Source organism: Thalassophryne amazonica, chromosome 15 (assembly GCF_902500255.1).
Source record: "Thalassophryne amazonica chromosome 15, fThaAma1.1, whole genome shotgun sequence".
In the NCBI taxonomy this organism is placed as follows: domain Eukaryota; kingdom Metazoa; phylum Chordata; class Actinopteri; order Batrachoidiformes; family Batrachoididae; genus Thalassophryne; species Thalassophryne amazonica.
Genome location: NC_047117.1, coordinates 4756441 through 4770648, shown reverse-complemented (window position 1 = coordinate 4770648; position 14208 = coordinate 4756441). Strand labels below are relative to the sequence as shown.

At 40.6% G+C, this 14208-nt stretch overlaps 1 protein-coding gene across 9 annotated transcripts in view; it reads left to right on the top strand.

Annotated features, from left to right (window-relative positions):
• Positions 1-1900: 1900 nt before the first annotated feature.
• myom2a (myomesin 2a) overlaps positions 1901-14208 on the top strand; it is a 54931-nt gene continuing 42623 nt past the window's right edge. For 3 of the 9 annotated variants that reach the window (XM_034187892.1, XM_034187889.1, XM_034187888.1), the window contains exons 1-6: positions 5205-5315; positions 7886-8011; positions 9690-9902; positions 10481-10616; positions 11775-11929; positions 12604-12696. In XM_034187892.1, coding sequence (XP_034043783.1) covers positions 7908-8011; positions 9690-9902; positions 10481-10616; positions 11775-11929; positions 12604-12696 — 701 coding nt within the window. In that variant the 5' untranslated portion in view covers positions 5205-5315; positions 7886-7907. Of the gene's footprint in view, positions 1920-5203; positions 5316-7885; positions 8012-9689; positions 9903-10480; positions 10617-11774; positions 11930-12603; positions 12697-14208 lie in introns of those variants that run through there. The other 6 variants (XM_034187893.1, XM_034187894.1, XM_034187887.1 and 3 more) reach the window with 5 other exon arrangements.

Sequence of the window (14208 nt, the reverse complement as noted above, 5' to 3'; positions counted from 1 at the left end):
TTGTGTGCCCCGTGGCCACTTTGGTCACCATGAAGGCCCAACAGGAACCCTGAACACGAGATGGCTAACAGGGCTCTGGTGAAACAAGAAGTCCTCAATGGTGGATCTGGTGGAGGAGGTGATGGATGGTAACTCAACATCTGGGATTTCCCAGCCATCAGACCAGGCTAAGGATCTGTTAAAGCTTGTGTGTTTGTCAGCATGCAACGACATTCCCACATGAAACAAACCCCACGCTGTGCCGTCTCTCGATCAACCCTGGATGTGGATATCCTGTCTGGGAGACTGATAGATGATCTTCTTCAACACTGAAGGATTGCCACGATTATATTTATGATTCAGTCTGCACAAATTCTGCTTTGAAAAAGTCACTTATTTTAAGTTGTGTGCATGTATATACAATTTTATTATATTTTACTTTTTATGTTGCGTTGTTAGACAGGAAGCAACAAAATGTCGTTCAACTGTGTTTGGTTTGAGTTGAGTTTGTGATGTAGTCAGACGCCCCCTCAAGTATGTTTTTGTGTATTTTCCTCTCACGTGATCAGTGCGACTGCTCTGATAGGCAGTGGGACCCTTAATTGAAGTAAGCATGGATGGATGATCAGTGTTATAAACTAGGTAATATTTTTGAAAAAAAATGATATTTCAGAATGTTCTGTTCAGTTACTGAACGCAACATGACTAAAAGCTCCCATGTGAACACAATGCAACAAATCTCAGTGATTCTGGCCTTACATGGTCACAGACACACACACACACACACACAGCGTCATCATGCTGTGTGTAAAACAACCTGTCCACTGACTCAGTGACATGAAGAGCCTCAACATCCACATCCCCCATTTATCCTACATTACACACACACACAGAGTACATGTGCACACATGCATGTGCACGTCTTTTTACATGTTACACACGCTTAAGTTTACCACACAAATATATGTGTGTGTGTGTGTGTAAACAAACTTATTCGCATGGAAATGAATGGAAAAATGCTGAAAATCTGCTGATGAAGTTCAAATGTTTAACCGCCAGCCAGCTTGATAAATGCATCATTTCTTTTAGATGTTCTCCTGCACTTAATAAGAAATCATGTTGTATTTGAAGTTTTTGCAGTTGTGTTAACTGATTTTTATATATATATATATATATTGTGGGCTGTAATTTCATCAGTTTACTTTAATTATTTTTAAAAAATAACTACATTTTTGTTGCAACAGTATGGATGCATACTGTTTTCACACCAGTTTAAAAAAAGTATCATTTTAGAAAATTTTATTACATTTTAATGTGCTGATTTTTTTATTTTTTTTTTTTTAATGTGCGTGGCTGCTGCTTTTCTGTATGAAAGGATGTTTAGATGATAAAAATTCCACTGTTGACCCACAGAGGAAAAATCCTTCTCAGGAGTGCTTAAAACTTTTGCACAGCACTGTATGTTTACACAAAGCTTGTCTGCGGGCAGTAGTGATTAATAAATCAGGGTTTTAGATAAAACAAATTAAACAACCTGATCATCTAAAAGAAATGTAGCTTAAAAAATGAAGCGGGTCACTCAATGCAGTTATTTTAGATTAAAATGTATATATATATATATATATATATATATATATATATATATATATATATATAGTTCATATGTTGAATATTTTGCCAAATGTTTTTTAGCATTATTATGATTATTATTATTTTGCATGTGAAAGACAGAATGTGTTTTGTGATATCTGATTTTATATCTTTTGATCTTTTGTTTTAGGATTGCACCCCCCCACCCATGGTGTGTTTTCTGTCTCTTCCTGTCACAGCAGCAGGATGGGGGCGTCGTCACGATGATGCAGCGGTGCACGCGGAGGGAGGAGGAGGAGGCCGCTCGCCGCACGGCACCACATCCTGTCTGCTGTCATGGCTGCTTCAGGGTGACCTTAAGCACTGACACACAAACCCAGTTCACATTCAGCTCATTTAATCGATGCCTGTTCAGGCAAGAAAAAAAACAGCAACAATAACAATTTAAAATCCAGGTTTATTTATCAGTATTAGTGTGTTTATAATAAACATATTTGACACACTGAGTGCAGAATTAAAGGAGTTAACAGAAAATGACCAAACGAGGCCGTAACGTTTTCACACTGTTCAGACACTGCAGGTTGTTTGTGTGTTTGTTTGTTTTTGCTCCGACAGTCTGACACGGTCTAATAATGTCTGCAGTAACACAAAAAGTCACTGGACAATCACCAGTCTGCACAAGCCTGCTCATCGCATTATTATGCCCCAATAATCACTTTTATTCGCACATCAAACACGCTGCATTCTGGGTCTGTGGACTGGAACCAGACCAGGGTCCAGCAGGAGACCTCCAGAGTCCAGAAGGAGACCCCCAGAGTCCTCCAGGGTCAGAGTTCAGCTTCAAACAGCAACTGATTGTCAGCAAGTGATGACACCTTTTTTTCATGTTAAAACAACTGAAAATTTTCTTGAAATTTCTCAAATTAGATCTGTGAAAACTCATTTTTGGCTTTATTTTAGGAGAATCAGGAAATCTGACAACTTTTACAAATAATGCAGCAGTTAAAAAAAAACTTGTTTCATCTCAGATATGATTCAAAACAAAATGTTTCCAAGACTGTTTCACTTCACAAAATTTTTAAGTGCAATTACAAATTTTAACTAGAAATGAGATGAATTTATCTGATAAAATTTGAGATTTTGCAGAGAAACAGCGACTGCTCAACTTTGGTAGAAACACTGGCTGTTATGAGTTTAAAATCAGTTAAAGTTAGGTGAAGATGAGTGTGTGGATTCAGGTTGGGCTGCAACCAACCAGTGTTTTCCTGAATTATTGTTATTTTTATATTATTTTGTATTTATTAATAATTTATTCATTAGCTTATAGACTTCTTTAATTTATCTTCTCAATTAGTTGTTAAGTCAATATAATGTTGTTCTGTGTTTCCCAGAGATGATGCCTTCACATGTCTTGTTTTGTCCAAAGCACAAAGTGGTCAGTTAACTGCCAAAGAGGAGGAAAATAAACCAGGAAATATTCACATTTAAAAGTCTGAAATCAAAGAATTTGGATTTTTTTCAAGACTGAATATGATTAATCAGTTACCAAAATAGATTAATTTAATAGCCAATTTAATAATCAGTTAATCATTATGGCTCTGGTATTTAATCTTAATCTGTTTATTTAGGATGAAATTTGTTTACTAATTATTTGAAGAAACCTGTGGGAAATTTCGGAAAAACTGTTTTTCTGTGAGTTTTTTTGTGATGAACCATGCACAAAAATAGAATCTCTGTAGTTGTTTGACCTCAACAAATCAATCAGCTCAGATTTTATAGATCCAGTGTAACTCCCCATGAATGGACACTAGAGGGCAGCATTGGACTGAAAGAGCAGGCTGAGACAGACGGTAGTAAAAGTCCATTTTATTATTTACACTAACTTTGAGTTGTTGAGTTAGGGGAGGTGATGGTCTAGTGGTTAAGCATTGGGCTTGGAACCAGAGGATCCTCGGTTCAAATCCCGGCCTGACCAGAAAATCACTAAGGGCGCTTTTGCAAGTTCCCTAATCCTCTAGTTGCTCCCGGTGTGCAGTGAGCGCCTTGTATGGCAGCAGCCTGACATCAGGGTGAATGTGAGGCATTATTGTAAAGTGCTTTGAGAGTCTGCTGCAGATGGAAAAGCGCTGTATAAATGTAGTCCATTTACCATTTTTGCTGTTCATATATTGACTGACGTGTGGTTGTTGTCAGGCACAGACCTGCGTTTGATGCCCGGTCAGGCTGCCCGTCTCTGTACTTGGACACGACACTTCACCTGCATCGCCTCAGTCCACCCGGCTGTGAGTGGGAGGAGTAACCAGTGATGGACCTGCGTCCTGTCCGAGGGCAGTTGTGGAGTCTCATCCTCTTCGGGTTGGAGCTCCGGCACCACCGGACCTCAGGGCGTCTGCAGAAGGTACTGATTTTTTGAGCCATTATGAAAAAGTTTAATCTTTCATGAATAAATGAGCCCGACACAGTTTATTGAGCTGCTCGTTTCCTGCAGCTTTGAATGATTCCCGTCTGTTTGTAAAACTCTGATTATGAGTCCCAGCTGGCTCGTCACACAGAGAAAGTGGAATGTGTTAATACTGCAGCAGCTATTTGCTGCCCACACGTTTCACCCCAAGAATTAAGGGGGTAACATCGAGGCCAACCATTTCCACAAACGGTGACAAATGAAGATGAACACAGTGTCCACGACAACAACAACAAGAATAACATGGACAAAGACAGTGAGGATGCACAAAAAGGCTTTTAAAAATAAATGAAACACAAGAGTTTTATCAGGGGATAGTAGAATAAATCATAAAAATATGTCGAATTTTACTGGTTAAGAGTTTGTAATGTGCGTGTGTGATGTGACTTCTGATTGTGAGGAGTCAAATCAGTACCACAGTCCTGACTCTGCAGGTGCTGCTTTTAGTGGGTTTTAACGTGACGCTGTGTGACTATAAACATGAGCTGCAGGAGGTCATTTGGACAAACCCGAGCTCGATCACGTCCACAGAGAGGTCACGTCTTCCTTTATCTGTGGTGATTTTAACAGACTTGCTTGGATTAAAAATAGCAGTGGAGGTTGTACAGTAAGAATCAGGCGTATCACTGTATCAGAGCAGCCGGTTAAAAATAGTCTGCTGCTCACAAGTGTTGGGCAAAGGAGGACTTGCCGTCTCAGGAGCCCTAAAAAGGTCTCAGACGGCTCTTCCTGTTGAAATCCACCAGAAAAATCATCTCAAACATCTCCTCTTTGGGCTGTTTGCTCCTTTTAGAAGGAGATGTGCCTCTAATCCTGTTTATAAAGACAATCTGCTGTCTTAAAACAATGGGTACAATCCAGATTAAATATGATTACAAATTACAACATTTTCTGCCATCTCATAACTCTGCAGAACAAGTTAAATTAAAAAAAAAAGTTTTTGTTTTTTCTTCCTGCATTTCTCTCATTTAGTCTTCAGACTTTCAGTAAAATCTTGGTATTAAATTGTCTCAGTGGCTAAGATGTTCCTCTGAGAAACAAACTTTATCAATTAAATTTATATTATTTTAGCTGTGGATGCACACAGTCTTTCCCCAAAGTGACAGAATGAGAGGGAAAATTGGGCGTAAATGCTATATATAGTCTTAAGTGCGTCCATACATGGGGAGGACGGGCGAGGACATTCCTTCAGGGGGCTGCTAATATTTTTGTGACCATCAGCAGGTGCTTCCCGAGCGGCATCAGGCTGGTGTGCGTCCGCTTTGTGCTGGTTTCATCTCTTCGGGTGAGTTACTTTTCTCAATTATACCTTTAAAAGAGGAAATGTAGCTTCAGTGACGTATTCCCGTTAAACGATGTGTGAAAATGTTGTCATTTCCTTCCTGTATCTCTTTATTAAGAGATCATTAGCTGCACCCTGAAAGTTGGTGACTCGAGTACAAAATAATGTCGTGACAGTGCAGAATAGATGTTTAATTCCAAATAATTCATTCTGCTTTTTCGGTGATTATTCATTGTGACAGTCACATGTTCCAGGAAACGTTTGTGTAGTTGATTTATATTTCTTTGGTTTTTGTCCAGTCATGGACTCCTCGGACTCTGGACGCTATTCATAGCAGAGCTGAAACATTTAAAGTGCTGAGCTCTTGTTCGAGTGCTGGAAAAACCTCCAACACGTTCCAACTTATTAAGGATTTCTAACGGCAGTGTGCAGTGGGAATGTTATCAGAGAGATTACAGAGAGAACAAAACCAGCCTGGACACTTAAATAACAGATCAAACCAGAGAAGCCGTGGATCTGAGGAACTACAGAGGGAAAAAAAATCATATATTTGTCAAAGTTATGATGGTTTTGTGCAAAAGGGTGTTTGAAAGTGTTGTTGCTTTAATTTGTTTTTGTGATTTTGCTGTTTTTTGGTTTGTTTTTTCCCCCAGTCTCCTGGAGTCTTATTAACTGGCTGATTATTTTTGAGGCTTGAATTCTGTTAAGGGAGCCATCAGCTAAACTGATAAAAGAATAAATCAAGTCTTCAATTTTGCATTTTGAGGCCTTCATTTTATTTACGTCACACCAAATTGCAACATTAAACCTTCCCAAACCCATGAGCAAGCACATTGACAACAGTGCTAATGAAAAAGTTCCTCAGAATTTTATTTTTTTTTAATGAAAAAACCTCAAGCAGACCGGAATCAGTGGGGGACCACTTGCTTTGGTCAAACAAAGAAAATAAAAAACTCAAACAACAACAAAGAATTTTCATATATGCAGAGACAGAAATGTTGCAGCTGAGGGTCCACTCCCACCGGAGGTTACGAACATCCTGCCACAGGTTCAGGACAGACTGTTGCAGGTGTGTGTGCGTGTCGCGTTCCCTCAAGTGTCGTAGATAAAATGGGTGTCAGTGATGTCTCACGGGCTGAAAATCAGTTCCAGAGTGTATCCTGAACGTATTCAAAACACTCCTGCAACTCTAAAAATGTGGTGATTGCTTTTAAAGAAGTACCACAGTGGGGCCACTGGGGGCCACAGAGATACATATGTCACTGACTGTCACAATGATTTTGGAGGGAAAACAGACATATGTGCCACAGACGTGATTTTCTGAAAAAGGATGACTGTGTTATTAATTCATGCCACATACTCATGACCATCCCACAACAGTGGTGCCACCATCGTGTGCATATGTGCCACAGTGCCTTGCGGCCATCAAAACAACAGCCTTATATATGTGACAGCAACTTTATTTTTTGCCAAAACATCACAGTCTGTATTTTTAAGGGGGCTGTGGCAGAGATGGTCAGTGACTTTTGTAAAGGGCGAAAAGTCTTACCACTGTGTGACAGCCACGTAAAGTCCAACTTTCACAACGGCCAGGATGTGAAGAGTAGAGTCCCAGCAAAGCTCCAGCACAGTCACACTGAGATACAACTGCCAGCAATTTCAGAGGGTTGCCGACAGTCACCACAGCCTCCTCAAGAATACGGTTGCAGATTTTAAATATTATTTTCTTATTTAATTATTGCAAAAGTAATGCAGCAGTCACATATATGACTATTTTGTAATGTTTGCGAAGGCACTGTGGACCAACGTATGCACGCTGGCGGCACCATCGTTGTTGAATGTCATGGGTATGTAGCACAAACTTATGAGACTGTCTTAATTTTCTCAGTAGATACATGACTGTGGCAGGAATGTTGTGCAACTGTCTGCCACTGTTTGTCTGGCATTTAGATAGTGCGGATTCTGTCTGTGACACCTCTCTGGCACCACTGTGACGCATATTTTTAAAACCCATTGCCAAATTTTAGAGTCACAGAGTGTATTCTAGCATGTCCAGAATACGCTCCTGACCGATTTTTACTCTGCAACACTTCGCTGAAAGTGAAGTCCAGATCCAGCTGACTTTGTAGTGGAACCAGATTGGAACCAGAAAGTCAAAGACGTGGATATTTTGGACATTAAACCGTTGTGAGGAATTTTATTCAGTCTGTTGCTCAACACGTCTTCAGGTTCTACCCGGATGTGGGTCAAATACAACCTCTAATCATTGACGCGAGTCCCAAAACCTGCCCTACAAAAAAATCAAGTTCAAAATAATCACTGGGTAAATTTGTGAGACATGGTGTCCACAGCTGGATGGACATTTACACGCACACGTTCTCCATCCCCGTATTTGGGGACGCGGACCTTAATTTGTATGTTTGACAGACTGTGACGTGGTTGTGTCCTACTGTGAGGCGGTCAACACGCTTGACTTCCTGTTGTCTTTGGACCCGATTGCAAACAGGAAAACTGTCTAATGCTGAGTCCTAATAAGTGTTTGCTCTCTGCCTCCCCCTGGTGGTGTCGGCCAGGTTTCCTTGAAGTGTTCCCATCATGGCTTCCAAAATCAAACCTTGGTATAAGAAGTATGAGAGCCAAGTCCAAACGGATTATGCGTCTCTTCGCTCTAGGCATGTTGTCAAGCAGCAGACACAAAGGTATGAAGGTGACATTTAGCCGCCACTTAGCCGCTTCGCTGCTGCAGAAGGACACCCGGGAGCTTCTCTTCATGTTGGATGTGTGTCTGCTTTCCTGTCTGCCATCTTCTAACACAGTGGTGTCCAAACTGTTCTAGAAAGGGCTGAGAGGGTGCAAGTTTTCTTTGCAGCCACTGACTCCAGCAGGTGATTTCACTGATGAACTCAAAGTGATATTAATCAGTAACTAACATCATCAGCTAACAAGCTGCACGGGCCATAAGCTTTTTTCAAATTACAACCTTACTTTGTTCAAAGGAAATGACCGTGTGACTTTGGCATGTCAGAAAGTCTTTTCCCGCTCATTAACAAACAGAAAGTCTAATGAGCGATCAGAGCTCAGACGCTCTCTGATCAGTCAGTCCCCAATCAAGATGGTCACGTTAGTGACTCCTCTTCTATGTTATAAATTTAAATGCCAGAAGAGCACAAACCTTCCTGCCAAGGCCACGTGTTCCTAAATGCGTAAACTTGTACTGGATCCAAAATATGTTCTGGATCCAATTCAAAATAAAATCTCTCACATCTGCTCACCAAATTTCCTCAACATCCTCTTACAATTTTTGGAGATAAATGTTGCTGTATGCCAAACATTCTCTGGACCTCAGTTCCAAAAATACATCACTTATTTCCCTGAACATTATCCGTCTGCCTACCAAATTTCATTGAACTTTGTTCATTAGTTCTTGAGTTATCCTGGTAACAGACGAACAGACAAACCCAGGTGACAACATAATGTCTTTGGTGGAGGTTAAAAAACAAACATTTTTTTTTATAGGCAACTTTTTTAGAATTGCTTCCTTGAATCAGCCCGGGTGGAGTCTACTTTTTTTTTTTTATCGTGGAGTCCAAAGGTCCTGCAGCTTGTGTCACTCGGCTGAGGTGAACATCATCGCGCTCCCACTCACCCCCGCTGAAAGCTCTGCTAGCTTGTAGTCTGTACTTTGCAATGAAGGTGAACCTCACGGTTACTTCTATCCTGTATTTGGGGCACTCCAAACCAAACTCTGAGTACCGCATCTGGACTATAACAGCTCATACTAACCCACAAAAGCAGAGTTCGTCTGCAATGAATTATTAATGATTTAATTTTTGTTAGAAAGAATTGCTAATCATTTGATTTAACTGAAATCTTCGAGCTGAGATGATGGATGTAGCTGTGAAGGACTTCAAGGTTTTTTGTTCCAACCAAAACGTGACGTCTTTCCTTTTACCAAACGGAGGACGTCACCCAGTAAAAATCACCTCCTGACCTGTAGGACTTAAAACCTGCAGACTGGTGACCGTCCACAGCATCCTTGGTTTTGCACCATTTAAACAATATTGGCTGTTATCACAAAAGGTATAAACTTGCTGGAACCTTCGGTGCCACCAGGACAAGAGTTCTAAAGGTTTATATGGTTCAGCACCACTTTTCATAAGATGATTGGACCACACTGTTGTCCTTCAAACAAGACCTGGAGATGCTCTCAGACCATTTTAACAATGCAAACGCTGCAAAACTAAACACCCAAAGCCTGGTCTTGAACTTTCTTTCTTTCATTCTTTCTTTTTCTATCTTTCTGTCTTTCTTATTTTCTTTCTTTCTTTCTTTCTATTTTATTGCCTGTTTTATAATAATGGACTTGCCTCTCGACAGAAAGTCGAGCTCTAGATCGGTGAGCCAGGTGCAGAGCCTGATGCAAAGCCAGGTGCAAAGCTGGGGGCAGAGCCGGGCGCACAGCCGGGTGAAGAGCCAGGTCCAGAGCAGAGTGCAGAGTCGAGCACTGAGCCAAGTCCAGAGCCAGGCGCAGACCCAGGATACAGAGGCTATGGAGGAACTAAGCTACACCATACCGGTGTTCCGCCGGAGGTGAGTTAACACCGGTGCTTCCTTCCTACCCACAGTGTCAGCTTGTTGTAGATCATATCTTTAAACCACAATCTCACATGGACACCTAGAAAAGGTGAGGTGGGGGTGTGGGGGAGTGTAAATGTAACATCTTTGGTCAAACAGCACAACCTCCACAGCATAATTGACATCAGGGGTCACCATCTCTGCTCCTGAAGGTCATGTTTCCAGCTCTCTCTGCTCCACCCACTGCTAATTAAGTCAGGTGAGTTCAGCCAATCAGACACGAGGAAACACCTGACTTTAATACTCAACAATGTTTGCAGCAGAGAGATGTGGAAAACATGCAGGTGACCTCCAGTAGCAGCCTTTGTTACCTCTGACAGACAAAATCTTTATTCTGACTTTGAGCTTAAACTGCATGATTTTTTTTTTTTTTTTTTTTTTTTTTTTTTTTTTTTTTTTTTTTATAAGTGTACTTGTCATTTTAAAAAGGTGCACAAACCTTTTCAAACAGATCTGTGCATTTAAAATAAAATGTAAGCCCTTGGTGCAGTGAGTAGACGCTCAGTCTGTTAATAAGAGTTGCGTGTTGGTAGGACGACTGAGGAAACGGAGGAGTACCAGCGAGTGTCCACCAATGTTGAGAAGGGACTGGCTGTGATCCAGGAGGAACTCCACAGGATGAGAATGGCCACCAAGGCCCAAGTGGACAGTCTTGCTATACAGAGAGAAGTAAGCGATCAAACCTTTCCAGAACGTACTCTGACACGCAGTAAATGTTGCAGTGTTAAATTAACACTGCAGCGACCTCATGGTTTCATTAAAAACAGTGTAAATGTTAAATCTGTGTGATTGATGTTGTACAGCTGAATCTAACACTAATTGATTGTTTTATGCAGATGATGCAATATTATGCAGAGTTGAATAGTGTTAGATTTAACTCTGCCACTTTGAATAACTTGGGGTTGTTTTTTTTTCATAAATATCGAGTTCTCGATTGCTAATTAATGCAGTTTACCTTTTACGTTTCCTCAAACTAAAGCTACCCTCACTCTAACTTTAACATCTCCCTCCCAGATATTTTTTGATAAGAAACATCATCATCTACGCAGGCGTGTACAATTGAAACCGAGGGTTGGGATCAAACTTTGAGGTGTTCCTCAGGGATATGTTCTGGTTCCTGCACTGTTCAGTTCTTGCATGGACTGGGTGTTGGGTTGGGTTGTGGAAACCAGCAGCTTTGGTACCTTTGGACCCAAGCGGCTGGAGAGGGTCAGGGACAAATCTACATTTCACCTGGCTGCAGGAGATAGATGGTTACTTACCAAAGGTGGGGATGGACCAATTGTCTACCTGGGTGGTTGCCATATTGGACACAAGGCAGTTCCATAGTACAGTTGATGGAGCGATGTACAACACCAGTTAGTTTGCTCCCAGACCTGAGTTGTCATGGAATGGACAATATTATGGATGTCAGAAAAACGTTTGGTGATTTTGTTATTCTTGTAATCTACTTTTAATTGTTGTTTATTTGGGAAGAAACCTTGAATAAAGTTCAACACAGTGTTTTCCTGGGCCTCCGATGGCATCACAGTTCCGGACATTCACTACTCAAGACTGACTTGGCTGTTGGAGTTTTAAATTCTTCTAGAAAGTTGAGATTTGCTGGCGATTCCTGAAGTGCGCAGGTTGTCGGGTCGTGGATGGCACCACCTTACAGGTGCTCTGTGAGCAGATGTCCACTGTGTTGACAGGAAGTCTCTCACTTCATTAACAATAACTGCAGTGAATAAAAAGTGTTTTTGTTTGAAAAGAAACCTTGTGGATGTGACCTGCCTCTGTTATTAATGTTGTTCTTGGAAATATACAGTGAAGCTTCCGTCTCTTCAGGTTCAGGAGAAGATGATGAGGAAAGTGGAATTGCTGGAGGGAATGCCGAGGCTTCCGGACTTTCTGGTGGCCCTGCGGCCCCACACCGTGTGGGAGAAAACGCCTGTCAAGCTGTTTTGCACAGTGCAGGGCAACCCGAGGCCCATCGTTAAATGGTCAGAATATTTCCTTTTTCTGTCACCTTTAGAAGGACATACAGGGTGACCCCCCCCCCCCCCCCCCCAAAAAAAAACAGAACCCATAAAAATTGTACTAAATCCTGCAAAGGTCCAGCAAATTTAAACTTCCATCTGTGTACGATTATTCCCCAAAGTTTCAGTTATCTTGATCGCTTTGCGTAAAAGTCATGTTCTTTCAAAATTATGCTCAAAATGCTTTGCTTTGTTGGTGAAATAGGCCTACAGACAAAATGTCTTTTCCTTGGTTGACTAAGACATTTTGGGGAAGATGATTGTTGGTATTTCACCAACAAAGAAAAGCATTTTGAGCATAATTTTGAAAGAACATGACTTTTACGCAAAGCGATCAAGATAACTGAAACTTTGGGGAATAATCGTACACACACTGAAGTCTTTGATTTATTACAATTTTTATGGGGTCTGGTTTTATTTGGCGGGGGGGGGGGGGGGGTGTCACCCTGTATCCCATGTGCACCCAAGTGTTAGTGATCGTCACCACTGTCAAAGTAAATTACATTTTTTTCACAGAATATCTTGTAAATAACTGCTGATTTGTTTTTTTTGTTTTTTTTTAAATAAGACTTTGTTTCATTTCACTGAAAAAAAAATATTTTGTGTTAGAATTGAACAGAACTGCTGATTCTTTTCAGGTATAAAGGAGGTGTTCCCGTTGACCCGCTGAGCGCTCCGGGAAAATACAAGATAGAAGGCAAATATGGAGTCCACAGTTTGATTATTAGCAGGTATGTCACAAATATTCTTAAATCACCTCACAAAGCAGGTTCAAGCCTTTCCAAAGACCAGCACTGATTTTTATTCTGCCTCCACTCGAACTTGGGGCGCATTATGTTTTCACCCCGTCTATGCATCTGTCCGCATGTCCGTGGGGAAACGTTTCATTTTTGCACAAATAATGAACGCGTGGTCTGAGTGACACTATTTCTTGGTGGTGTATTTAGAGAGGCTACAGAAGTGTCCTTTTAAAAATGGGGGTCAAGACTCTACATAACAGTTATGAAGTGGCAATCGTTCACTGTACAAATTGACCATGTATCATCTGTAAAGAACCCGTCTTTTGTTTTAGTTCCATAATAATTTCCAGGCTTCGTTATAACCTCCATTAAAAAAAAAAAAAAATAAACAACTTAACGTCTGAGTGGGGTTGTATCATATGGCATCCTTTGCATTTGTCTTCTCCATTGCAGGGATGAACTAGTTTGATTTCATTTCACCACCGACTCACTCAGTAGATTTGGTGCAACCGAATCTACTTTTCATCATATTGTTATTAATAAATCAGTGACAGAATGTCACAGAGACTTCGTTCAATCACTTGCTGAAGCTGCAACTTCTTAACTGTAGTTGCCATCTCTCCGCTTGACTATCTTTGACTCACAGTCATACAGGCCAGAGAAGCTGGAGCGGAGGGGCTGTAGTGTCTATTAGTGGCGGATCCTACTGAAACATGCCAATAAATGCTCCTAAAAATAACTAAAAGGACAGTCCCATCGACCTGAAAATATTTTTTTGTTTTCATTTAGCCTTACAAACAAAGAAAATAGTTGTGGAAAAACACACATGGAGAGTTTTTAATTTGTAATTTCAGGAGCATTTTATTTTTTGTTACATGGACATCCAAGTTCACATCACGAAGGATTTTATTCAAATGTTTATGGATTTATTGAAGACACAAGACATCTAGCTGGAATTGGTGAGTTATATTATTTTACAAATATGCTCTTTTGAATGTACCAGGTCTCTGTCTTGCAGTTCCCAGTGGGTGGTGTTTCTGCACAGCACTACACATTTTATTTTTTTTAATTTATTTATACATGCAGTGTATATATATATATATATATATATATATATATATATATATATTTAAAAAATCTTTCATGTTACACTGCTGTTGTGATTGTAAAGACCATTTCTAACACCAAAACAATTCATCCACACAAGTCAAATCTATCAAAAGAGCGCTGTCATTTCCTGATGACATCACTTCTGGAACATATTTGAATTTCAAACTTCTGTACTGTAATTTGACGGTAGACAAGCAGAATATTTGATTCTAGGCTTGTTGGCCCAACTAGCTTTTGTTTAGCTACGGCAACAGGCACAGATTCCAATGAGTCACATGAAGTGTCTCTCCATGTGACAAAAAAGCTGTGTAGATGGGCAAAAGGAAGCACACACACACCCCCCAGTGTGTAGAATATGGTGTGAATCTGCCTTTGTTCATATATGTGTGTTTT